Source organism: Bos taurus, chromosome 19, assembly GCF_002263795.3.
Source record: "Bos taurus isolate L1 Dominette 01449 registration number 42190680 breed Hereford chromosome 19, ARS-UCD2.0, whole genome shotgun sequence".
Classification (NCBI taxonomy): domain Eukaryota; kingdom Metazoa; phylum Chordata; class Mammalia; order Artiodactyla; family Bovidae; genus Bos; species Bos taurus.
In genome coordinates, this window is record NC_037346.1 from 13,783,228 (window position 1) to 13,809,369 (window position 26,142).

General features: G+C 45.2%; 1 protein-coding gene across 3 annotated transcripts; it reads left to right on the plus strand.

Moving 5' to 3' along the window:
• DUSP14 (dual specificity phosphatase 14) lies at positions 1-25,631 on the plus strand. Of its 3 annotated transcripts, none has more exons than XM_010815757.4 (3): positions 1-1,282; positions 23,198-23,282; positions 24,281-25,631. In XM_010815757.4, the coding sequence occupies exon 3, from the start codon at positions 24,373-24,375 to the stop codon at positions 24,967-24,969; it is 597 nt and encodes a 198-aa protein (XP_010814059.1). In that variant the 5' UTR covers positions 1-1,282; positions 23,198-23,282; positions 24,281-24,372; the 3' UTR covers positions 24,970-25,631.
• The last annotated feature ends 511 nt before the right edge of the window (positions 25,632-26,142 follow it).

Sequence of the window (26,142 nt, forward strand, 5' to 3'; positions counted from 1 at the left end):
GCAGACGCCGGGAGCCGCGCAGCAGAGAAGAACGCTGGCCGCGAGCCTGGGCGAGCCGGTACGGGGCCCGCGGGCTCGGGCGGGGGGCAGCGGGCGGGCGGGACTTGGCGCCGACCGGGCCCCGTGGGCCCTAGCCGGAGCGGACAGCCATGGGCCCGCGCGAGCCGGGTCTCCAGAAACTTTGTGCCGGCGTCCCCCACCTGCTCCCGGGAGCTTCTCGCATCTTCTGGTCGGCGGGGAGAGGAGAGGCCCGGCGACCTCCGCCGCGACCCCTCCTTCCCGCCCGGCCCCGCCTCGCGGGCGCTCGGAGCACCTCCCAACTCCGGCCGCCCACCCGGGCTGCTCTCCTGCTGCGGCGGCGCCTGGGCCCGGGTCCCGGCCCTCGGCTCCTCGCGAGCATCCTCTCTGCTCCCCTCCCCCTTCTTGACCCCTCTGCTCCCCGGTCCAGCCATGGCCTCTCTCTGCCTCTTCGCCCCGCCGCCACCGTTCTCCGGCTCCGAGCCTCGGGAGCGTCGGCGGCTTCTTGCCTCTTCCGAAGGTTTCTGGTGCATTGATAGAAGCAACTTGACTTTCAGCAATGCCAAGTATTCAACTTGAGGGTTTCTCTACGGTGGTGGATTGGTGTGCACAGTGCCAACGTTATCTTTTTATTTCTCTTAAGTACCCTTGCTCCAAAGCGAAGTTGAGTTCTTGTTTGTGTGCGAGAGGAGTTAGTTGCATGTTGTATGTAGCTGCCTTCTCTGGATTGTATAACTATATTTTATTTAGGTGGATGTTGCCAATGGTACCAGCTACTGTTATGGTAACTGGGCATCCCAGAGGCAAGGGAAGGAGGTGTGACTTTAAAATGCAGTTCTACTGTGTAGGGATTTTTTTTTTTTAAGTACCGCGTTCTTTTCATCCAGGAAGACCTCAGGGCATTTAGCATGTGTTAACTAGCTGTTCTTAGTTTTATGAGCGAGGTAGGTAAAGAGCAGTACCATCCTATTTTACAGATGTGGACATGGAGGCAAAAAGTCAGGTCCTGATTCTTTACTCATCTGAAAAGAATATGGACCAGGGTTCCTGGAATTCCTAGTCCGTGAGGGATTCTTAGTCAGAAGTGTCATGGAATGTTGGAACTGACTCCCTGAGATTGTACAGAGCAGTTAAAAGCCACAGAGGCTGGAACTGTCAGCATCTCCATGCTTGAGACTCAGCGGTGTCACAGAGTTAAGTGATACCAGACAAGTCATAGCTGCTCTCCGTGTGTTTCCTGCTCTTTACAACCAGAGGAACAAAGGTGCTGTATTCTTTCCAAAGTTATCTGAACGCGTGTGGAAGCTCCACTGTCTTGCGCTGCGTTTGGTGTTTCGTGATTGTTCCTTATTGTGGGCTCCTAGAGGCCTCCATTCTCGGGTTGTCTTTAGAAATGCGGGGAAGGAGGCACCCGTTAGAATGAATAGCTGCCTCTTCAGGAGACACCCCTGAGCCTTCACACCAGAGACAGGCTGAGGCAGGGACCCTGACCTGGGTGGGGGCAGAGGGTTGCCTTGTGAAGGTAGGAAGGCGCCCTGCACGGGCGGCTTGACACATGGGCCCTATTCCTGCCTCCAGCTCTGACTCATCTTCTGACGCTTGGGGGAGGAGAGGTAGATGCTTGATATTTTTGGCTTTCCCCCCATAAAACGGGAGACAGTTTCCTTCATTCCAAGGCTTTTGAACGTCACTGTCCAACGTGTCTGTCTATGCTGAGTTCTCAGTTGAACTCTCTCACAGTGGTTGAATGCAGGTATGATTTCTGCAATATTCTTTAATACAATGGTATAAGTATATATTCTTATTATTTAAAAAAAAAAAAAAAACTGGCCAGGTGTGTAAGTCCAAGAAATCCTTTAAAACTTTAGCATTTTTACATGTTGGCTCCTAAGGAGGAATCTTTGTTTGGTAGATTCTTTCGCAATTGGGATTTTATTTTAAGGCAAGATGGTTTACAAATACTTTTTCCCAATACCACAAGAATTAAACATTCTGTTTTAAAAAATTAAAACTTTACAGATAAGATTAAAACTTTCTTTTGAGCATCTGTCGCCAAAGTAATCGCTGTGTATATTTTTATTGGTTTATGTGTTTTCTTTCAGACTTTGCTAAGCATTTTTTTGAATGTTTGTACAGAATGATTCTTTTTTCTGGTTTGCATAGTCTGAAAACTTCTAGCTTTGCTTTTTTTTTTTTTTCTGAGTGACATTTTTAACTATTTTATTTTATTATTTTTAAGTATTAACTTTAAAATGTCCTGTTTATAGACACTTGGTTTCTGTCTAGAACAGGTAGCTATGTGCTTTTAGTCCAGCTAGTCATTAAGTTTTACTAACCCTGATAGCACTGGTAGTATTTGCTCCAGACAATAGGCAAATGATCCTTTCTTAACTTTAAAACAATTAAATCATTAAGATCCTTGGTGCTTCTCTTGGTTGCAAAGGAAAACTTTGCCATTAAAAAATCTCGTATATTTGTCTTTTCTTTGCTTGTGAGGAGGCGTAAAAGGGAGTGGAAGGCGAAGGGAGTTGCTGAAGCAACAGTCCTGGGTGTAAACTTAGCGAGCGTTTAAGATGATAGCTTTAGTTATTTATGACAGTCTCACTGGGGTGAAGACAGAGAAAGGAAAACATTAACGTTTTCCGTGAAAACTGTTCAAATCAGTAATTTCAGAAGATAGATGAGCTAAAACAAAATTCACGTCCAAGAGTTTATGGGCTCCTGGTCGTCCAGTGGTTAGGACCCTGCAATTTTGCTGCTGAATCCTGGGTCTAGTCCCTGATCAGGGAAATTAAGATTTCACAAGTTGCTGGACATGGCCAAAAAAAAAGAGTTTATGGATTTATGTGTTAGACATTTATTAAGACTTCTGCTATGTGAAAAGTTAAGTGCTGACTACTGGGGTAGAAGGCAAATAAGGTCACTGACCTCATGAAACTGACAGGCGGTAGTGATATTCCAAGCAGAAGGATTCTCTCCCCAGATTGGCCAGAATTTGTAAGGCTTCTGAATTCCTGAAAACCAACATTGTGTTTATTTAACCTTTCTTAAGTTGTGAATAGTAGAACACAAAAGGGTATAAAACATACATGGATAACTTAATTATTTTAAAGAATACACAGCTGTAACCATCTTGCAGGTCAGGAAGCACCCTCTTTCCCAATGACCACCTCTCTCCTCACCCTAGAGGTAACCTAGCCAGTACTAGCTTCATTTTTGTGAAAATCATCCCCTTTCTTTTCTATAGTTTTTATCACCTAAATATATGTATATTTTAGTTAATTAATTTCATTTTTGGCTGCTCTGGGTCTTTGTTCCTGTGCACAGTCTTTCCTTGGTTGCGGTGAGTGGGGGCTGTGCTCGTTGCGTGGTGCAAGCTGCTGCTTGCGGCTTCTCTCGTTTCCGAACTTGGACTCTACGTACACAGGCTTCAGCAGTTGTGGCTCACAAGCTTAGTTGCCGCGAGGCATGTATGATCTTCTAGACCAGGGTTTGAACTCATGTCCTGTGCATTGGCAGGTGGATTCTTATCCACTGTACTGCTAGGGAGGTCCTGTCACCTAAAGATTGATCTCTAAACAATATAGTTTCATTTTGCCTGGTTTTCATCTTTATGCAAGGAGAATCAAAGTAGGTATTCTTGTAAATCCTTTCTTTGGGGGTGGCAGCCCATGTCACATATGTGTATATATGTAAGTGTGTGTATATATACATTCATATATGTATTTACACATGTATATGATTTTTTGGTTTGAATTCTTGCTGCATTACAGTTTTTTAAGATTCATCCATGTTGTTACCTGTGACTGTAATTAGTTCATATTTGCATGAATATTCCACATTTATCTATTTGTCATCTGCTGTTGATGGACGTCTGAGTTCTTTCTGGTCCAGGGCAGATGAGTATTGCTGTGTCATAGATGCGCGTATCCTCAACTTTACTAGCTGAGGCCAATTTTCCAAAGTGGTTGTACCAATTTACATTCCTCCAGTGGTGTCAGCCTTGAATTTATAATCCACTGTGCTTGCTGTTTAACCACAATATGTTTGGATATTTCCTGAGTGAATGAATAAATGTCACAGAGGTGGTTTGATTTGACCCCTGGCCCTTCCTGTACCACTGTATTTTTATATACTTATGTTTAATTGTATGGTTTGATCTAACATAACACCCAGCGCCAGAGATGGTTTTCCACTCTATGGCTGAGAAATATACAATAGAATCCTTCCAAAGGTCTTTTTTTTCTTAGATAGATGTGTAGTTACAGGGCAATTTAAAGATTGTAAAAGGAAGCATTAAAAATTAAAGTGTCTAGTAGTCTTGTCAAGGTTTTGGAAGACTTACCGCTTGGGCCACGAGATGCCTTGTGGTGGTGAGGTGTGTCGTGCTGGAGAAGACTTGCCTGGTTCCAGGCCCTGAATGGGCAGGCTTAGAGTGTGACGTGTGCAGGAACCCAGGCTAGTCGTTGTGAAAATACCGTCTGAGGGAGGGTTGGTACTCACATGCTTGTGTACACGTGCAGATCCCGAGAGGCACCAACGCAGGAATTCCCTGGCAATACCAGGAACCACAGCTTCTTTGCTATGAGAAGAAATGGTTTCACAGTCTTTGAAATGTTTTTCCAGGTCTCCCTTCGTACTGGATGGTAGAGGTAATTCACAACTGGGGTTGATAGTTCCTGCTCTCTGAGTAACCAGTTGCTGGGTTAACTTGAATCGCTTGTGTTTGGTGTTGCTAGCTGGATTTAAAACTGGTGTGTGTGTGAGAGAGAGAGAGAGAGAGAAGAGGAAAGAGGGAGGGAGAGAGGATAGGGAGGTCATATCAGGACAATTATTAAATTATTAAGTCCAGGTGTGTGTTGAGCATCTCGTGTACCTGGTATTATCTGCTAACAGTCTGTTTATATCCTGGGGGCAGAATTACAGTTCTGTAGGTTCAGAAAACACCCTTCAACTGTCACCATGAAATTAACTGATAAACTAGCATCTGAAAAAGAAAAAAATGAAAACAGGGCTTCCCCGATGGCTCAGCAGTAAAGAAATCCGCCTGCAGTGCAGGAGACCTGGGTTCGATCCCTGGGTTGGGAAGATCCCCTGGAGAAGGAGATGGCAACCCACTCCAGTATTTTCCTGGGAAAATATCCCAGTCCATGGGGTCACAAAGAGTCAGACACCACTGAGTGACTAAGCACACACATACACACACAAAAGAATATAAGATTTGTAATATACTAAAGGGTCCCCCCCCCAGATTCTCTAAAATAACCATAATTTAAAAAAAACTACTTATATATAAATTAGAATTTTTTGAGAAAAGATACCCACGGGGGAAGATGAAAAGTAGAGTCAGAACCTTAGTGATGGGGGAGATATCTTATTTGTGTTTTTTGATACCCTTTTCCAAAGGATGTAATTTGCAGAGGAACTGCGTTTTCCCCCTGTTGCAGGGAGGAGGAGGAGCTCTGGTGCCGAGGTCACGGCCCTGCCTGCTCACCTCATCATTTCCCATTCTTAACCTTATGTTGACAGAGAGTGACCTCCCATCCAGTTTGGTCAGCTTTCTGCTACCATCTGGAGGTCTCCGTGGACAGAGGGGCCCTTTTGAAATTCATATGTAACTCCTGGGCCCACTGGTGCCTTGTCCCAGAACAGTTCCATCGTCAGTGGACTGTGGCGGGTCTTTCTGACTCTTTAGGTCTTTCTGACTCTTTAGGTCTTTGAGGTTGCGGAGTGGCAGGAGAAAACTCTTTAACAAGAGGGTGTTGCTTCTGTTGACTAGTAAACAGTGACGTAGGCGATAGAGCACCTCTGGAGCCTTCCAGCCAGCAGCCCAGTGAGTCTCATGCAGGATTCTCATGCAGGGTTCTTAGGGCCACTTGGAAAAATATTTCTTTGCCATCTGCTGTGATGGCTTTATAACATAATTTCAGGGGTGGGCAGTTTTTTTTCTATGAAGGGTCAGATAGTACATATTTTAGGCTCCTGGGTCATACAGTTTTTGTTGCAACTATTTAACTTGCTGTTTTAAACATACCTTGTGACACAAAAAGGCGTAGTTAATATGTAACAAATGAGCGTGGCCGTGCTCTAGTAAAAACTTGACTCATGAACACTGAAATTTTAATCTCATACAGTTGCTGTGTGCCATGGAATGCTGTTCTTTTGAGTTCTCTGTTAACGGTTTAGAAATGTATTAACCATTCTTAGCTCACTGGCGGTAGAGAAAGAGATGCCTGACCGGACGTGGCCCGCCTGCCACAATTTGCCGGCCCCTGATTTGAACAAGAGTAGAGTTTAGGTTTGGGGGCTTCCCAGGTGGCGCTAGTGGTAAAGAATCGGCCTGCCAATGCAGGAGATGCAAGAGACACAGTTTTGATCCCTGGGTTGGGAAGATGTCCTGGAGAAGGAAATGGCAACCCACTCCAGTGTTGCTGGGATAATCCCATGGACAGAGGAGCCTGGCAGGCTACAGTTCGTGGGGTCGCAAAGAATCAGACACGACTGAGCAGGCACACAGAATGAGGTTCGTAGGCCAGTGGAGTCTCATTTAGCATGTGACTGGGGAGCCTGCAGTCTGTGGGGTCGCACAGAATCAGACACGAGTGAAGCGACTTAGCAGCAGCAGCAGCAGTAATTAGTAGTGTAATCTACAAAGAACAATGTGTATTATCTTTTTGTGTCAGACTATATTTCACTTAGTTTTGGCTGCACAGGGTCTTCGTTGCCGTGTGTGGGCTTTTTCTAGTTTCAGCAGCTTCTCTTGTCGCCTCGCCGAGCACGGGCTCTAGGGTGCACAGGCTCAGGAGTTGTGGCGTTTGGGCTCTGTTGTTCCATGGCATGTGGCATCTTCCTGGATCAGGGATTGAACCCGTGTCTCCTGCACTGGCAGGAGGATTCTTTATCATGGAGCCACCAGGGAAGCCCAAGATTATTTGTTTAGGAGACAGGTAAAGCCAAGGGAATAACTTGAGGATACTATGTTCTTTGACTCCTGTTTAACTAAAACTTTGATTTCTCCCTTTGCTCCAGGAAGGCTGAGATACACAGTTGCCCTCAGAATTCGGAAAGCCTGCTGTCCTTTGGCAGGGATATAGGAGTATGTGTGGCATTATCAGGTTCCCTCCCTCCAGCTAATTGCAGAGACCTAGCCTGGTTATCTTGTTCAGCTCAGAAACTCATACATGCCGCCTCCCTAGTGGCTCAGCTGGTAAAGAATCCGTCTGTAAGGCAGGAGACCTGGGTTCTTTCCCCGGGTTGGGACGATCCCCTGGAAAAGGGAAAGGCTACTCACTCCAGTATTCTGGCCTGGAGAATCCCATGGACTCTAGAGTCCATGGGTCGCAAAGAGTTGGACACGACTGAGTGACTTTCACTTTTGGTTTATAAAGAAAAATGGGAGGTTAATTCATCAATAGTTTACAAATGAAATTAATTTGGTATAAAAGTACTAAAAATGTGGAATTTGGCCAGGGGCATGAAAAAGAAATCCCCGTGGGGAGAAAGTCGAGGCTCACAGCTTGAGTTTTTTTTTATTTTTTAACTTTACAGTATTGTATTGGTTTTGCCATATATTGAAATGATCCACCACAGGTATACATGTGTTCCCCATCTTGAACCCTCCTCCCTTCTCCCTCCGGGTCATCCCAGTGCACCAGCCCCAAGCATCCAGTATCGTGCATCGAACCTGGACTGGCGACTCGTTTCATATATGATACTGTACATATTTCAGTGCCATTCTCCCAAATCATCCCACCCTCTCCCTCTCCCACAGAGTCCAAAAGACTGTTCTATAATACATCAGTGTCTCTTTTGCTGTCTCGTATACAGGGTTATTGTTACCATCTTTCTAAATTCCATATATATGCATTAGTATACTGTATTGGTGTTTTTCTTTCTGGCTCACTTCATTCTGTATAATAGGCTTCAGTTTCATCCACCTCATTAGAACTGATTCAAATGTATTCTTTTTAATGGCTGAGTAATACTCCATTGTGTATATGTACCACAGCTTTCTTATCCATTCATCTGCTGATGGACATCTAGGTTGCTTCCATGTCCTGGCTATTATAAACATTGCTGCGATGAACATTGGGGTACACGTGTCTCTTTCCCTTCTGGTTTCCTCAGTGTGTATGCCCAGCAGTGGGATTGCTGGATCATAAGGCAGTTCTATTTCCAGTTTTTTAAGGAATCTCCACACTGTTCTCCATATTGGCTGTAGTAGTTTGCATTCCCACCAGCAGTGTAAGAGGGTTCCCTTTTCTCCACACCCTCTCCAGCATTTATTGCTTGTAGACTTTTGGATCGTAGCCATTCTGACTGGTGTGAAATGGTACCTCATAGTGGTTTTGATTTGCATTTCTCTGATAATGAGTGATGTTGAGCGTCTTTTCATGTGTTTGTTAGCCATCTGTATGTCTTCTTTGGAGAAATGTCTATTTAGTTCTTTGGCCCATTTTTTGATTGGGTCATTTATTTTTCTGGAATTGAGCTGTTGGAGTTGCTTGTATATTTTTGAGATTAGTTGTTTGTCAGTTGCTTCATTTGCTATTATTTTCTCCCATTCTGAAGGCTGTCTTTTCACCGTGCTTATAATTTCCTTTGTTGTGCAGAAGCTTTTAAGTTTAATTAGGTCCCATTTGTTTACTTTTGCTTTTATTTCCAATATTCTGGGAGGTGGGTCATAGAGGATCCTGCTGTGATGTATGTCAGAGAGTGTTTTGCCTATGTTCTCCTCTAGGAGTTTTATAGTTTCTGGTCTTACAGCTTGAGTTGTAAAGATATTGATATATCCAGTGAGACGTCAGATGGTTAGATGATCAGAGTGCCCAACTCTTCACTCTTGAGCTCTTAGTCCTATGAAGTTTATTCTAATTTTTAAATTCATTTTTGTCTTCTTTAAGTTAATAATGAGCATCTAAGTACTGAGATCTTATTTGTGAATGGACCTGAGATATCACGATTCTGCTTTTCAAGGAATTTTGAGGCAAACTTATACTTCCCTTGGGTTTAGTTGTTGATGTGTCATTTTTTTCTTCTTCTTTTTTTTTTAATACTGTGGGTCGGGCTTTCCTGGTGGCTCAGACAGTAAAGAATCCACCTACAATGCAGGAGACCTGGGTTGGGAAGATCCCCTGGAGGAGGGCATGGCAACCCACTCCAATGTTTGCCTGGAGAATCCCAATGGACTGAAGAGCCTGGAGGGCAAAGAGTCGGACACAACTGAGCGACTAAGCACAGCATAGCTGAATACTGTGGGTCCAGATGTTCTTCCCTATGGAAATCAGAGTTTACCAGGAATCTATGATTCATGTTAAAGTATTATTTATATAGGCTGTGGCATAAATTGGTTTCCACTTATTACCAAGCAAGCTTAAATGTGATTGTGGAAATATTGCACCTATTTTCTTGGTTCAAGTTGATCAGATTTTTCACACCCAAAGACCATCTCATACCACTTAGCGGTTTAGGATATTTTAGATGAATATTCATATTATAGGTAAAGCACAGTCAGACCAGCCTTACATTCCTTAATTTCTTTCTTTCTATAGTTTTTGTTTTCTTCCCTGGTGAGATGTACATTTTGGTAGTCTTCAGTCAGTCTGTTGTGGTCAGATTGTATGACTCATCAACAAATGAACCGCTGGTGGAGAAGGGGTTCTGGCCTCAGCGGGGGCGCTCACTTTCTGGGTGGAGTCTGGGAAAGTCTCTTGGTGTCCATTTACCTGATTCCTCATCTGGGAACCATGACAGCACAAGGATACTGATCCCGGAGAGGCTGAGCGTGCTCTTGTGGCTTCAGCAAAACAGGCGCTGAGTTTGCAAGTCCTGCGGGACCGACGGAGGCAGATTAATGAGACCTGCGCCTCTCACCCTTCAGTGTGTGTACAGCTTACCTGGGATGTTGTTAAGCTGCAGAATCGGATTCCGCAGGTGTGGGGGTGGGGCCCGAGATTCTGCATTCAGGCTCCAGGTTGATGGCTACTGGGCCCTGGACCACATTTGGTGAGCAGTGAGGGGCTATAGCAAAGGGCTGGTGTTCTTCATTTGGAATCTCCAAATAGGGAGACTTCTTGCAAAGCAGAAACGGAATGGCGCCTGCTTTAAATGGATTGGAGAAAAAGCATGATAGTGTAGTCTCTGAGACACTTCCCCGAGCAGCAGCTCAGGTTTTCAGCACCACTGACTGTTTTGCCTTGTCTTGACCCTGTGCCTTCTCTGCATTGCTGCAGCACCCACTGTTTGCACCACTCATTCGACTCACTTGATGTTGGTCTCTTACTGTTGCTCACCTGCTTTATATGTATATCTTGTGTCATCTCTTGAAGATGATGAAATCCTAGCACAGGGTGATGTCTCTTGTTACCCTGTATCCCTGTTCTGGTGACTCTTGGTGCATAGCACCCCATTCCAGAACCCAGGGGTGTAAAAGTCATTTTTCTTTTGCTCACAGATTCCTGTAGGTCGAGAATTTGGACCTTATGTAGTAAGGACAACTTGTCTTTGCTCCACAGTGTCTGGAGGTGACTTGATGATTGGGAGCTAGGTTCACTGGGGTGTCTTTTTTTTTTTTTTTTTAATACTTTTATTTATTTATTTGGCTGTGCTGGGTCTTAGTTGCAGCATGTGGGATCTAGTTTCCTGACGAGGGATGGAACCCATGCCCCCTGCAGTGGGAGTGTGAAGTCTCGGCCACTAGACCTCCAGGAAAGTCCCGAGAACCACTGAAGTGTCTTGATTCACATATTTAGTAGTTGATGCTGGCTGTCAGCTGGGACGTCCGCTAGGCTGCTGGCTGGAACTCGCACAAATGACCTCTCCACACGGTGACTCTGGCTTCTTTGGGCTGCCTCACAGCATGGCAGCTGGGTTCCAAGAGCACGCGTTAGGAGACCAAGGAGAGGTGTATGACTTGTTCATGGTCTAGCCTCAGAAGCGTCACTTCTACTGTTCTGTTTTGGTTGGTCACGTGGGATGCAGGGTGTTATTGTGGCCATTTTTGGCAAATACATTCTACCATAGTCCCCAGCAGCACTTGGAATAGTGTAAACACGTGGCATGAACTCAGGAAATACTGTTGTGTGCATGAGCGGCAGATAAACATCTAGGGGGACGAGGACCAGGTTCAAAACCTCAGTTCCAAATGGGAACAGGTTGCCTCTGATACAAGTACATGCATACTTTCACCTTTTATAGGTAGTTATTTATAGTCTCTTATTCTGTTTGCAACATGAGAATCTGTGAGTTTATCAGTGGAGCTAAACTTCTGAGGTCTGTGTGTCCCTGTCACTGTCGGCATGCTTTTTTCCCAGCTCTCATCAATTGGACTGCTCCTGTCTTCCTTTGGACTGTGGTCTGTTCTCCACCCAGCAGCTGGCTAGTGCCTTAAAATGATAAGCCTTTGTTAGGCTCAGTTCGTGGGCCGGTTGGTGGTCCATAGGAGGATATCGAGATGTCAGCCAGGCCACGACGACACAGGCAGTTGCTCTACAGCTGCGCTCTATGGGATATCTGTGGCCAAACTATCAAAAGGGTGATTCTCAGATCCCTTAGTTCTCTGTGTGTGATGCATATCTGTCCTCTTCCCAACCATTGCATCAGTTAAATTATATGGCAGGAAAAGAAAAAACAACCCCTCCCCCAAAACTAAGATGTTTTAGCAAATTAGCTTTCCCAATTTAGCTCTCTAGATAAGTGAGAACAATTTGTGAATATTTTTTACTTCGTTTTAACATGAATGCAGCTCAGTATTTGTTTGAATTTTTTTATTCTCAATGTTTTATCAGAAAGTTTTTTTTCTTCCCCTTGAATTTTGCCACACTGTGATTTTTATTTGTAAGAGTTAACTTTTTTCCCCAGTGGAACACATTTATTTTATTTAATATTTTTTGAATATTTATATTTATTTGGCTCCTCCAGGTCTTTGTTATTGCACATGGGATCTTTAGTTGTGGCATGCAGACTCTTAGCTGTGGCACGTGGGATCTAGATCCCCGACCAGGGATCAAACCCAGGCCCCCTGCATTGGGAGCACAGAGTCTTAGCCACTGGACCGGCAGGGAAGTCCCCCCAATGGAACACATTTCTGACTTAATAATGAAAAAAGTAGTATTTATTTACTTACAGCAATGTAGGCTAATGCCTCTATTTTGATGACTTTAAGGGTGTTTTTTTTTTTGAAAGTAGACATTTAATGGAAGAAGAAAATGTGATTACATAGGCTTTTTGTGTATTAAAAAAATAAAAAGTATAGGCCTCCAGTATATATTACAAACCTCTGAAATTCCTAAAGCTAAAAATACCTTAGATCATTTTAAAGGGTCATCACTGGCACCACTGTGGCCATTTTTTTCTGCTTATTCAAAAGAAGAAAAAGCTGTAGATAGAATTTCAGTTCTTTAAGTCCTGATTCTAGTGGTTTTCTTGTCGTAATTTTTTTTTTTTAAAGGTGGCTTCTGTGGCAGTGGGATGGATCCTGTGATTAGACTGCAGGTAGCCAGTCTGCACCTGCTCCGGGTTAGATCCTGGCCCCCACATCCCAGGAGCACTCCAGTTGTTAAAGCTTATGCTTTCCTGAGATTATAGGCCCCCCAGGTAGACACTAATTCTGCATTTTGTTTAGCACTTAGCCCTTTGATGTTCATTATTCAGAGACCAGCATCATCCCTGGCATTTCTTATAACTTGTTAAAAAAAACACAACTCCCTGGGGTTGGTTTAGGACAGCTCCTCCTTTTTGTCCTTCACCTCACCCCTATTCTCCTGGCCCAGAAAGCATTTGTTCCCTCTCAGAAGTAAATGTAGCTGAACACTGTGAACATCCGTGAATGAGCTGAACACCATGGACAGCGACGTGGACATTCCTTGGCGTTCTCTCTGGTCACCCTTGTCCCAGAGACCAGGGCGCTGCAGTGGGAGCAGTGCTGTCACTCAGAGGGCACCTTGGAACCCCTGACCCCTCAAACATGGTCAGTCTTTACTCTCCCAGTAGATACCCGGTTTTCCCTGCATACATTCACTGGGTTGATTTTGACACACCTGTGATGTCATACCCATGTTTTCTTTTATTCACTTTGATTAGAATCTGCTCATCTTAGACATGAAGAAGACTAGGGCTTCTTGCTCTGCCTTCCCGGGGCCTGCTCCTCGCGGTGGTCCCTCCCTCTGCCGTCAGGAGGGCTTTCTGGGACCTGGAGGCTGTACCGTCTGTGGCGCTGTCTCCGTCTTCTGGGCAGTAGAAGAAGCTGGAGCAGCTCAGCCTATCTGGGTCAGTCTTTTCTGTGTGGAGCTCTTGATCTGCTTAGGCAGAGCTAAGGCCCCTCTCGTGCACCGAAGGCACTGGTGGCGTGGGGCGCTGGAAGGGCGGGTGAGGAGGCTGCAGCCGCGCCCCACGGGCACCGTGAAGCGGTGGGCTTGAGCCGGGAGCCTGGCCACCTTGGGCCTCTTCTCGTGAAGAGCCCAGCGCCTTGCCCTCTCCCAGCTGAGATCCCTCGCCCTTTCTGAACCTTATGTTTCCGGTCTGCGAGAAGGGTTTGGGAGTCGTGGTCAGAGGAGCGTCTGTATACCAGTGCCCTCTGAGTGCTCTCTGGCAGAAGTTGTTTTTCTGAACCTTGGACTCGGCTTTGGCAGTTTAAGCAGGTTTTTGGCACGAGACTGACAAGCAGCAGCAGGGAGGGAGCATCCTGTCTGTCTCACTTGGATTCTGCCCCAGGGATTCACAATCTGCTTGCTTTTCCCTGCAGTTTAAGTACTCTCTCACTGCCCAGCGAAGGAGGAGTTAACTGAGTGAGCTAGGCTTTCAGCCTGCCCATCCCTTAACCATGGCCCTTGATAAAGACCTTGCCGCTGAAAAGGCCAGTGAGCCTGGGACCCCAGCCTTAGGAGGGCAAGTGGCTTCCCAAACAGGATAATTATTTGGGAGACCACAGGACATGAATCCCTCTTAATTAGACAGTCACTGGATAACCTGGTTGGAAATTTGATTAGCATCTTCCGCACTGAGGAAGGAGTTATCAGCAGCAGTTCAGAAGCCTTACTTGGTGTGTTTATTGCCACGTGGTGACTTTGCTTTTTAAACTATTAGGATTCTGCCAGGGAGAGACTTGGAAGCGGCATGGGACTGCGCTCTGCTGCAGGACGGGCTGTTCTCTCAAAGTTCTGCCCATTTCCATGTACATTTAACCCTCACGTCCGCACTCGTTTCCTCATGCAGCTGCAGCTTTGTCTTCTTGATGCGATTTCACCTACACACGACCCCTGTGTTACTGGTCGGCCGATGTGGGCCCCACACAAGGGGCGGTAAGCCTGGGAGAGGCAGCTCCCTTGTAGCGAGCAAGGGCAGTTTCTGGGGAGACGCTGAGGGGTCAGCACCGGCACTCTGAGTGCCTCAGTCTGGAAGGGGGATCGGCGGCGCACCGCAGCATCACCTCTGCAGGGTGCTCAGTGTCCCCCGGCCAGCAGCAGCAGCGTCACCTGGGAAATAAATGCCGGCTCCCGAGCCCCCTCTGCGAACCACTAGGTCAGGACCTCTGGGGGCGGGGCCTAGCAGTCTGCTTCCACAAGCCCTCCAGGAGATTCTCATGCTCGCCAAGCGTGAGAGCCACTGCGGTATAAAGCTGCAGCACGTTAGGTCAGTTTCAGGAATGCCACGTAACGATTCCACATGTGTACATACTGCAGAATGGTCACCACGGTAAAGTCCGTCACCGTAGTTAACAAAGTTTTCTTGTGGCAAGAACTTCTAAGATCATTCTCGTAGCAGCTTTCAAATATGCAGTACAGCGCAGATAGCCACCATGCTACATATCACGTCCCCGTGACTGACTGTAAAACTGGAAGTTTGTATCTTTTAAGCCTCTTCATCCATTTAATCCCCACTTCTGAGAACCAGCAATCTGTTCTCTGTGGCTTTGAGCTCTTTTTTTCTAAGATTCCACGTGTAACTGCTGCTATGCAATATTTGACTGACTTAGCATAATGCCCCCAAGACCCATCTATGATGTTGTAAATGGCAAGCTCTCTTTTTTAATGGCTCATTAATATTCCATGGTGTTTGTATCTGTACCACATTTTCTTTCTCCGTTCATCCACGCATGGACACGTTAGGTTGTTTCCATGTCTTGGCAGTGAACGTGGGGATGCGTCTGTCTTCTTGAGTTAGTGTTTTTATCTTTGTTGGATAAATACCCAGAAATGGAATTGCCAGTTCATACAGTGATCCTATCTTTAACTTTTCAGGGACCCTCCAGATGGTTTTCTGCAGTGGTTGCACCAACTTATATTTGCATAAACAGTGGGTTCCTTTTCCTCCACATCCTTGCCAATACTTATTATTTCTTGTCTTTTTGATAGTGAAGTGAGGTTTTGGTTTGTATTTCCCTGATCATTAGTGATGTTGAATACCTTTTCATGCACCTGTTGACCATCTGTATTTCTTCTGTGGGAAAATGTCTATTCAACCCTCTGTTCATTTTAAAATTTGATTTTTTTTTTCTATTGAATTGCATGCACTTTTTATATAGTTTGGATCTTAACCCCTTATTGGTCAAATCATTTGCAAATATTTTCTCCCCTTCCACATGAGGGCTTTTTCTTTCATTTAGTTTCCTTTGCTGTGCAAGAGCTTTTTACTTTGATGTTGTCCTTGTTTATTTTTCCTTTTGTTGCCAAATCCAAAATATCACTCCTAAGACCAATGTCAAGGGGCTTGCCTCCTGGATTTTCTTCTGAGTTTTATGGCTCCATCCTTTCATTATTGCGGTGTGTCACACTGACTGACTGCAGATGTTGTACCATCCTTGAATTCCTGTGATAAATTCCACCAGATCATTGTGTATGATCCTTTTAGTATATTCAGCAATATAGTTTGTTGATATTTCGTTGAGGAGTTTTCCATTAGGTTTATCAGAGATACTGGTCTGTAATTTTCTTGTGGTGTCCTTGTCTGGTTTTGGTATTAATGTCATGCTGGCCTTGTAGGATGAGTTTAGAAGTGTTTGCTCCTCTTCTGTGTTTTAGAAGAGTTTGAGGATTGGTACATATTCTGTAAATGTTTGGTAGAATTCACCAGAAAAGCTGTCTGTATCTTAAACTTTTGTTCATTGGTGGCACGGGGTTGTGGGAAGTGGGGGTTGATGAGGGATTCAGTCTTCTTCGTGGTTACTGGTCTGTTCACATTTTTTATTTCTTCATGATTCAGCCTAGGTGTATAATTACTAGTAGTCTCTTAATGATCCTCTGTATTTCTGTTGTGTATCAGTTGTGAATTTTTTTCCTTCATGTCTGATTTTAAGTCCTTTGTGTGTGTGAGTCTGGCTAAAGATTTGCCAATTTTGTTTATCTATTCAAGGAGTGACCTCTTAGTTTCATTGATCTTTTCTATTGTCTTTTTAAAAATGTTTATTTGGTTGCTTTGGGGCTTAGTTGCAGCTCCGATCGTTGGTCTTCGTGGCAGCACGCGAGCTCTTGTTGCAACCTGTGGGATCGAGTTCCCTGACCAGGGATCACACCCAAGCCCCCTGCAGCGGGAGCTGGAAGTCTCAGCCACTCAGCCACCGAGGAAGCCCTTCCTATCTTTCATAGACTCTGTTTCTTTTCACTCTGATCTTCGTTACTGCTTTCCTTTTACTAACTTGGGACTTTGTTCTTTTCCTGGTTCCTTGAAGTGTCGAGTTAGACTCTCTGAGATCTTGTTTCTTGACGTGCCGGCATCTGTCATTTTGAGCGTCTTAGGACTGCTTTTGCTGTCTCCCGTAGGTTTTGGTATGCTGTATTTCCACTTTAATTTGTCGCAGGTATGCTTTTATTTCTCTTTTGTTTTCTTCTATGACCCATTGGTTGTTCAGTAACGTGGTTTAATCTCCACTTATTTGCGAATTTTCCAGTTTTCTTCTTGTGATGATTTCTAGTTTCAGACTGGTGTGACTGGAAAAGATGCTTGATGTGATTTCAGTCTTAAGTTTATTAAGAGTTGTGTTGTGGCCTAAGTATATGATCTGTCTTGGAGATTGTTGCATGTGCACTTGACAAGAATATGTTCTGCTTTTGGATGAAATGTTCTGTATATATGCGTTAAGGTTACCTGGCCTCACGTGTTTGTTTAAAACTGATATGTGCTTACTGATATTCTGTCTGGATGATCTGTCCATTGATGAAAGTGGAGTATAAAGTCCCGTATTATTGCATCACTGTCTGCTTCTCCCTTGAGGTCTGTTAATATTGCTTTATATATTTAGATGCTCCTATATTGGGTGCAGAAATATTTACAAATGTTTTATCCTTTCATTGACACCCCCCCCTTTATCATTATGTAATGCCCTTCGTTGTCTCCATTTTAAAGTCTGTTTTGTCTAAGTGTAGCTACCCCAGCTTTCTTTTGGTTTCCATTTGTATGGAATATCTTTTCCCATCCTCACCTTCAGTCTGTATATCCTTACATCAGAGGTAGGCAGCACGTCTTTTTTTTTTTTTTAATCCATTCAGCCACTTTCTGTCTTTTGATTGTAGATTTAGTCCAAATACATTTAAGGTGATCACTGGTAAGCCTGTCCTCACTGCTCTTAGTCTCTCTGCTCTCTGCTGTCCTGCTTCATGGTTTGCTGGTTTTATTTATTTATGGCCGCCCTGGGGCTTCGTCGCTGCCCGAGGGCTTTCTCTAGTTGTGGAGGAGGGGCTGCTCTTCAGTTGCAGCTTCCCCTGTGACTGGAAAAGATGCTTGATGTGATTTCAGTCTTAAGTTTACTGAGAGCTGTGTTGTAGCCTAAGTATATGATCTGTCTTGGAGATTGTCGCAGGTGCACTTGACAAGAATATGTTCTGCTGCTTTTGGATGAAATGTTCTGTATGTATGCGTTAAGGTTACCTGGCCTCACGTGTCTGTTTAAAACTGATGTGTGCTTTCTGACGCTCTGTCTGGGTGATCTGTGCGGGCTTCCCGTGGTGGTGGCTTTCGTGCTGTGGAGCCAGCTCTAGGGCGCTCAGGCTCCAGTAGTTGCAGAGCGTGGGCTCAGGAGTCGTGGCACACGGGCTCAGCTGGCCCGCGGCACGTGGAGGCGTCCTGGAGCAGGGCTGGGTCCACGGCTCCTGCGTTGGCAGGTGGCTTCTCAACCCCTGGACCACCAGGGAAGTCCTGATGGCTTTCTGTAGTAGTATGTTTAGATTCTTTTATTTCTCAGACCTTTTGTGAATCTCCCATGAATAGGTTTTTGCTTTATGATCACCGTGAGGGTTACACATAACTTATTAACAGTCACAGTTTCAGTCATTCTAAAACTCTACATTGTCCTCTATCCCCCATGTTTTGTTTTGTTGTTGTTGTTACATTTTACACCATTTTATCTTGTATATCCCTTAACTGTTACATCTTTGCTAGTGTTTTTTTTTAACCTTCATACTGGCTTTATGAGTAACTCATCCACACTACCGTTAGTTTTACGTTTTATTTTTCTAAATTGTACTGTATTTACCTCTACCAGTGAGATTTATATTTTCATATATTTTCCTATTATTACTTAGTGGCCTTTATGTTTCAGCTTAAGAAAGTTGCCTTAATTCTTGTAAGGCCGGTTTACTTTTTGCAAGCCTGGAAAACTTGATTTTTAAATTCTGAATGACAGCTTTGCTGAATATTCTTGTCTGGAAGTGTTTTCTTTCAACATCTTGAGTATATCATGCCACTCCCTTCTGACCTGGAAAGTTTCTGCTGAAAACTTGCTGATAGTCTCTGGTGGTTCCCCTTGTATATACCTCGCTGTTTTCTTCTGCTTTTATGAAAGTTTTCTTGTGTTTCCACTTTTAACAATTATAACGTGTCTTGGTATGGGTCTCTCTGAGGTTTATTTGGAACTTTTCCAAACTTCCTGGATCTGAATGTGTTTTCATCCCTAGTTAGGGGAGTTCTCAGCACTTTTTCCTTTTTCTCATGCTGTGCTTATTTGCTCAGTCATGTCTGACTCTTGGCTACCCCATGGACTATGGCCCACCAGGCTCCTCTGTCCGTGCGGATTCTCCAGGCAAGAACACTGGAATGGGTTGCCATGCCCTTCTCCAGGGGATCTTTCCAGCCCAGGGATTGAACCCAGGTCTCCCGCACTGCAGGCAGATTCTGTACTGTCTGAGCCACCAGGGAAGCTTGATGTTATCTCACAAGTCCCGTAAACAGTCTTCACTTTTTCATTCTTATTTCTTTTTACTGCTCTGTTGGTTTGAGTCTCACTGCCCTGTGTTTGAGTTCATTAATCCTTTTTACTGTCATCTAGTCTGCTGCTGAACTCCTCAAGTGTATTTTTCAGATAAATTACTGTATCCTTCAACTCTGTGACTTCTTTTTGGTACTTTCTTATATTTCTCTTTGTTGAAGTTCATTCATTCTTTTCTCAAGTGAGCATCATTATGACCATGATTTTGAACTCTTTAACAGGTAAATCATTTATCTCCATTTCAGTAAGGACTTTTTCTGAGGTTTTATCTTGTTCTTTCACTTGGAGCATAGCCCTCTACTCCTTCATCTCCCTTAACTCTCTGTTGGTTTCTGTCCATTAAATAAAACAGCCACCTCTCCCAGTTTTGGAGGAGTGACTTTTTGGTTGTCTCTCACATCTTTGTGATTGTCTGCGTGGCCTATTTTTAGCGGCTCCTGGTAGTTGCAGGTGGACCCCAAACTGTCAGAGTTCTATCAGGAAGGGTCTCAGTCACCAGCTTTTAAAGCGTGTAAATTCACAGGCTTGTGGGACCCCTAGCATTAAGTCCCACTGTCCACCAGAAACAGGTGATCTAGAGGTGTTCCCTGGGCCGCAGTCACAAAAATTGGGGTACCAGATGAGTATACAAATTCGTTTCTAGAAGATACCAGAGAGTTGGAGTGAGACAGAGGGAGAACAAAAGATGGTGTCTGCCGACCTCTGTTCCCATCCCCAGAGTGTGCTGAAGCAGAAGCGGCCCCTCAAGTCGGAGCTCCCAGACAAGCAAATAGGCCTCTCACAGAAAGACTGAGAGTGTGCTGATACCTGTGTAGTGCCCCAGGGCTGCCCAGAATTGTGTTTGCCCCCAGAGGTAGGTGATCAAGAAGTGTCCGCGGGTGGCAGCCACAGAATCCAGGGCACCGCACACACGGGTGCCCTGGGACGCAGCAGAGCGCAAGTGCGAAGATGGTGCTCACCCTCTGAGGTCTTCAGGGAGGGTTACGGTAGCCTGCCCACAGGTGGAAATCTGTAACTGTTGTTTAAAAACGATTTTAAAATGTTAAATACGCACATGTCATATGACCCAGCCTTTCCACTCCATGGGCTTCCCTGGTTGGCTAGGCTGGTAAAGAATCTGCCTACAACGTAGGAGACCTGGGTTCAATCCCTGGGTTGGGAAGATCCTCTGGAGAAGGGAAAGGCTGCCCAGTCCAGTATTCTGGCCTGGAGAATTCCCCTGTATACAGTCCATGGGGTCACAAAAGCCTCGGACACGACTGAGAGACTTTCACTTTCCATTCCTAGGTGGTTAACCAGAAGAAAGGAAGGTGTATATCCACTACCTGTCCATTAATGTTTCTGTCAGCTTCACTTGTGCTAGGCTAAAACTAGCGTCAGTAGGTGAACAAACTACATCTGCATGCTGGAACACTACTCAGCAATCAAAGAAAGGAATGACCTGTTAATAGACAGTTTCACAGGTGAATGTGAACATAATTATGCTGAGTGAAAGCCAGACCAAACAGAAAAACCCTGTATCGAATGAGTCCACCGTAGAAGTCTAGAAGATGTAAACTATAGCGACAGGTGGATCAGTGGTTGCTTGGGAGTGGGGCTGGAGGGTGAGGGGAGCGTGAGTTAGAAAGGCGCGTGAGGACATTCTGGGGGCGGATGGATATGTTTATTATTTTGAGGTCATGGTGTCTTGAGTGTACATATGTCAAAACTCATTGTTTTACATCAAATTGTATGTAAGTTATAGCTCCACAGAGCTGTAGGAAAAAAAAAAAATGAAAATGTAAGTGTAATGGTTACCTGGGAAAGGCAGAGGGGACAAATAGGAGAGGAACAAACTCTTTTTCCCGTTCTGCACATGTTGTTTTCCATTACGGTTCATCACAGGATCCGGTTCCTTGTGCTTACGCAGCAGCACGCTGTTTATCCATCCTATATACAATATTGATAGTTTGCAGCCGCTAATCCTAAACGCCCACGCCTTCCCTCCCCCACAGCCCGTCCTTTTAGACAAGTCTGTTCTCTGTATCTGAGTCTGCTTTGTAGATATATTTGTATTTTAGATTCCACGTATAAGTTATACCATATGGTATCTATTTTTCTGACTTCAGTTAGTGTAATGATATCTAGGTCCATCCACGTGGCTGCAAATGGCATTATTTTGTTCTTTTTTATGGTTGAGTAATATTCCACTGTGTGTGTTCATCGTATCTTTATCCATCCAGCACCTTCGGTGGTTTCCACATTTTGGCTTTTGTTAACAGTGCTGTGAACACTGGTGTGCGTGTATCTTTTCAAATTAGTTTTGTCTGGACATCTGCTCAGGTGTGGGATTGCTGGAGTCGGACATGACTTAGTGACTGAACCATATACCACATGGTAACTCTTGGGCTTCCCTGATGGCTCAGCAGGTAAAGAAGAGAGACAGGAGAGAGGGATTTGATCCCTGGGTCGGGAAGATCCCCTGAGGAGGAAATGGCAATCCTCTCCAGTACTCTTGTCTGAAAAACCCCATGGACAGAGGAGCCTGGCGGGCTACAGTCTGTGGGGTCACAGAGTCGGACGCGACTGCGCGCCTGAGCACGCACGGTGACTCATTTTAGTGCTCTGAGGAGCCTCCACACTGCTCCCCGTTGGGACGGTACCAGCAGTGCAGGAGGGCTCCCTGTTCTCCACAGCCCATTCTGCATGTGTTATTTGTAAACTTGTAAATTATGTACACTCTGACTGGTGTGAGGTGGAACCTCGTAGTTTTGATTTGCATTTCCCTAATAATTAGCCATAAGCATCTTTTCATGTGCCTATTGATCATCTGTATGCCTTTTGGTGTCTGGTATTACGGTCTTCTGCCCACTTCTTGGTTGGGTTTGTTTAGAGTTGTATGAGCTGTTTATATATTTTGGAAATTAAGCCCTTGTCTGTTGCATCATTTGCAAATATTTTCTCCCAGTCTGTAGGTTTTCTTCTCATTTTGTTTATGGTTTCCCTTGCTGTGCAAAAAGCTTGTAAGTTTGATTAGGTCCCATTTGTTTATTTTTGCTTTTATTTCTATTGCTTTGGGAGACTGACCTCAGAAAACACTGGTACTATTATGTCAGAGACGGTCTTCCCTGTGTTCTGGGAGTTTTGTGGCGTCATGTCTTGTATTTAGGTCTTAAGCCATCTTGAGTTTATTTTTGTGTGTGATGTGTTCTCACTTCATTGATTTGCATGTGGCTGGGGGAAGATCACATTTTTAATAATGCTGATTGGTGCTCACATTGTCGCATAAATGAGTAAATGAGAGGGCCAACACGGACAAGAAAACAAAATGAAAGTCATTTCAGATTGCTGTCCACCACCAGCACGTTCTGGAACTGACGTTCATGGCCAAGGCCACCTCTGCAGTGCTGCTCTTTGTGGGGCTGGCTGGCTCCCTGCACCCGGCTTGGCTGCTGCACCCAGTCCCACACCGCTGGCCTGGCTGCTGGCACAGGGGACAGAGTTCAGCTTCCTGTGCATTTCTTGCAGGCCCCGTGAGCAGAGCCTTACATGTCAATATGCGGTCTCTGAATCCTCCTCTCAAAAATTCACCTTTACTATGGCCAAAAGTGCACTTACGTGCACGACACATAACCCGTGGTGTGAAAAATCTTAACAGAAAGCTGAGACTTGGGTTGATAGTTTTCAAAATATTTACCTGGCCTCAGCTCAGCACATGGGCATATGAACTCAATTTGTTAAGTTGCAGCACGTGGGATCAAGTTCTCTGGGGATCGAGCCCAGGCCCCTGCATTGGGAGCACGGTGTCTTAGCCACTGGACCCCCAGGCAAGTCCCAGGTTGATAGGTCTCACTGGCACATTCTTTACACATGGAGGTATATTTAACACGCTTTCCACTTCTAGCTTTATTCCAGTCAAACCTAGTTTCATAGTTAAAAAAACCCAGGAGGATTTCTTTTGATCTTCCTGATTGACCACATTCCCACTTCCTTGTCTTTCTACAGATCTGATTTGTATCCAGTCTGATCAGCACTCCCTCACATAAGCCTTTCCAGACCCAGGACTCCAGAGGAACCAGGCACCTCACAAGTGAGTAGCCCCAGCGCCGCCTGTCTGTGAAACGGGGATGCTCTTCTGACTGGAATCACTCCAGGCAGCCCTCCGGGGCCCTGGGTGGGGGATACGCACACTTCTCAGGGCACAGACTAAAGTGGTGTGAAAGACGACATAGACATCCTGTTAAACTTTATTTCCAACACCCATCTTAAGCCAGGGGGCCAATATATCTTGGAGATTAGAAAAATCTTGGGCTGAGAAAAGTGTATTTGGCCAAATCCAGGGTCAGGTCAGCTAAAATGCTCGTTAACTTAGAGGAGTGAATTTTTGCTACCATGGCCTTGAAGTTATCTGGAATTGTTTCCATGGAAATGTCATAGCACAGGTATTCAGATGTCACAAATAATAAATATGATAGAGTTAGCTCTTTTAAATCATAAAGAGCTAAGGTGACCATATGTTCCTGGCTTTTCTATAACTGATCCAATTCAGTATCTCTCTAGTCTACAAAGCCCACTCATTGGAATGTAATACCTAAAGCGGTATCATTTTTACACCTTTGTAAGATCTCTGTGTCTAGAGTTAGGCTTATGAAACTATGGCCATCATAGCCGTGGAGATAGGCAGGAACATATGAAAGAGCATGGCCCTAGGTGGGATCAGAAGTTCTGATCTCTAATTACCACCGAACACCACTCCCCTCAGTAAGAGCAGGACCCCACAAGGCTGTTACTCAGGGATTAGCTGCACTTGCTTTTGTCTTTAACGTTCCCTAAAATAGGAAGACTTTCTCTTTAGTGCCTTAAAAAAAAAAAAATCGTAGCGCTGAATTTTACATTGATTTTGCATGTTGGCATCTTTGACTACCTTTCCTGTTAATCAATGAAAATGATTTGTCTCCATCCTGGGAAGAACACACAGTTATAGAAAATAACCATCTCCAATCGTCTCACCTTCCCGTTCCACAGACACTGCAGAGGCTGCAATGAATCAGTAGCATTTAGGGTACTGACGGATACTGTATCTTGCAGGAAGGCGACTGTAACTTCCGATTCCTTGGTGGAGGAAAACACCCCCTTCTGGTCTTGCTTCCAATGATGCAAGTGTGATTGCTGGTGTCTTCATGAGCTCCAGAGGTCACAGCACGCTCCCCCGGACTCTCATGGCCCCCCGGATGATTTCTGAGGGAGACCTGGGAGGCATTGCGCAGATCACCTCCTCGCTCTTCCTGGGCAGAGGCAGCGTAGCCTCCAACCGGCACCTCCTCCAGGCTCGCGGCATCACCTGCATTGTGAACGCTACCATCGAGATCCCCAATTTCAACTGGCCCCAGTTTGAATACGTTAAAGTGCCTCTGGCGGACATGCCTCACGCCCCCATTGGACTGTACTTTGACACCGTGGCCGACAAGATCCACAGCGTGAGCCGGAAACACGGGGCCACCCTGGTGCACTGTGCTGCGGGGGTCAGCCGCTCGGCCACGCTCTGCATCGCGTACCTGATGAAATTCCACAACGTGTGCCTGCTGGAGGCCTACAACTGGGTGAAAGCCCGGAGGCCCGTCATCAGGCCCAACGTCGGCTTCTGGAGGCAGCTGATAGACTACGAGCGGCAGCTTTTTGGGAAGTCGACAGTTAAGATGGTACAGACACCGTACGGCATAGTGCCGGACGTTTACGAGAAGGAGTCCCGACACCTGCTGCCTTACTGGGGGATCTGAGCCACCGGAGCCCGCAGCAGCAGCCCCTCGAGCGGTACCAGCATCTGCTACACGCCGTCTGCTCCCCTCCTCACCTCTCTTTCCAAATGGTGGACAAATGCTCCTCCCTGAAGTGTTTTTTTTTTTTTACACTGGGTGTTCATGTTTTATTTTGAGAGAGAGGGAGGGGAGGGGAGGAAGACACTGGGAATGCTCACATTGCTACTAACATTTTTAAAACTAACATTTTGGAATAGTGTTTATGAAAATCTTGAACTGGCTTTTAAACAGTTTCAAGTTTCAACATTTTTAACAATTTCAACAGTTTAATAAACTGTTTGGTTCTGCTGTGTTCTCAACCCCATGCCTCTTGGCATCGTGGGAGGAGCTCAGTGCAAAAATCACTTTGGACCCCCATTAACCCTTTAGGTACAGGCTTTGCCCAGGCTGCCAACCAAACAAATGCTTAGGGAACACTGATACCAGCATCAGTCTCCACTGGATCAGCCCTACTCTTTTCCTTTCCTTCTATTATTTAGTGACTCTGTAAGTTTAAAAAAAAAAAAGCCTTTATTATTTAGCTGTTAAATAATTATAATGCAATCTGCTGCAAACACCCTCTTGGAATCAGTGTGCCCCAGAAGTATATTAGCATTATTTTTAATAAATACATCTGCTTAACATATTGGAATTTTTACTGAGAATTTCGGGGGGAGGGGGTGTTTGTGTTGATGGACAAAAGATAGCTCTTGAGTAACCATTAAGGGTATGGCTCCTGTGATAATTGTGAACGCTGCTTAAAACAGACATCGCCTTGAGTTGTGTCAGCGTTTCCCATCCTTGCAGATGGGCGGTATTAACCTCAGGAGACAAACAGCGTGGTCTTCTACACTAAGAAAGTGTAGTTCTCAGCTGTCTCTTGGTAACCGGAGGGCACCGATGCAGTGAGTCCTCCACAAAAGAAGTTGTTTTTTAACAAAAGGTATGCCCCTCTGCCTGCCTACTGACTTACACAGAAATGCCCTAAACGGAACCTCAGCACAAATGATAAGCTAACACAATGGCTTCCTTTGTTGAAACTTGGAAATGTCACCACCCCTCGTAAATCTGACAGCACAACAGGGTAGGTACCCGTTTCTGCGAGTGTCCATTCCATGCCCCTGGGAAGCCACTGCAAGCTCCCACGCTGCCCCT

Bases quoted from the DNA above. Each gene is read 5' to 3' on its own strand.
- DUSP14 (XM_010815757.4), top strand. From the start codon at position 24,373: ATGAGCTCCAGAGGTCACAGCACGCTCCCCCGGACTCTCATGGCCCCC.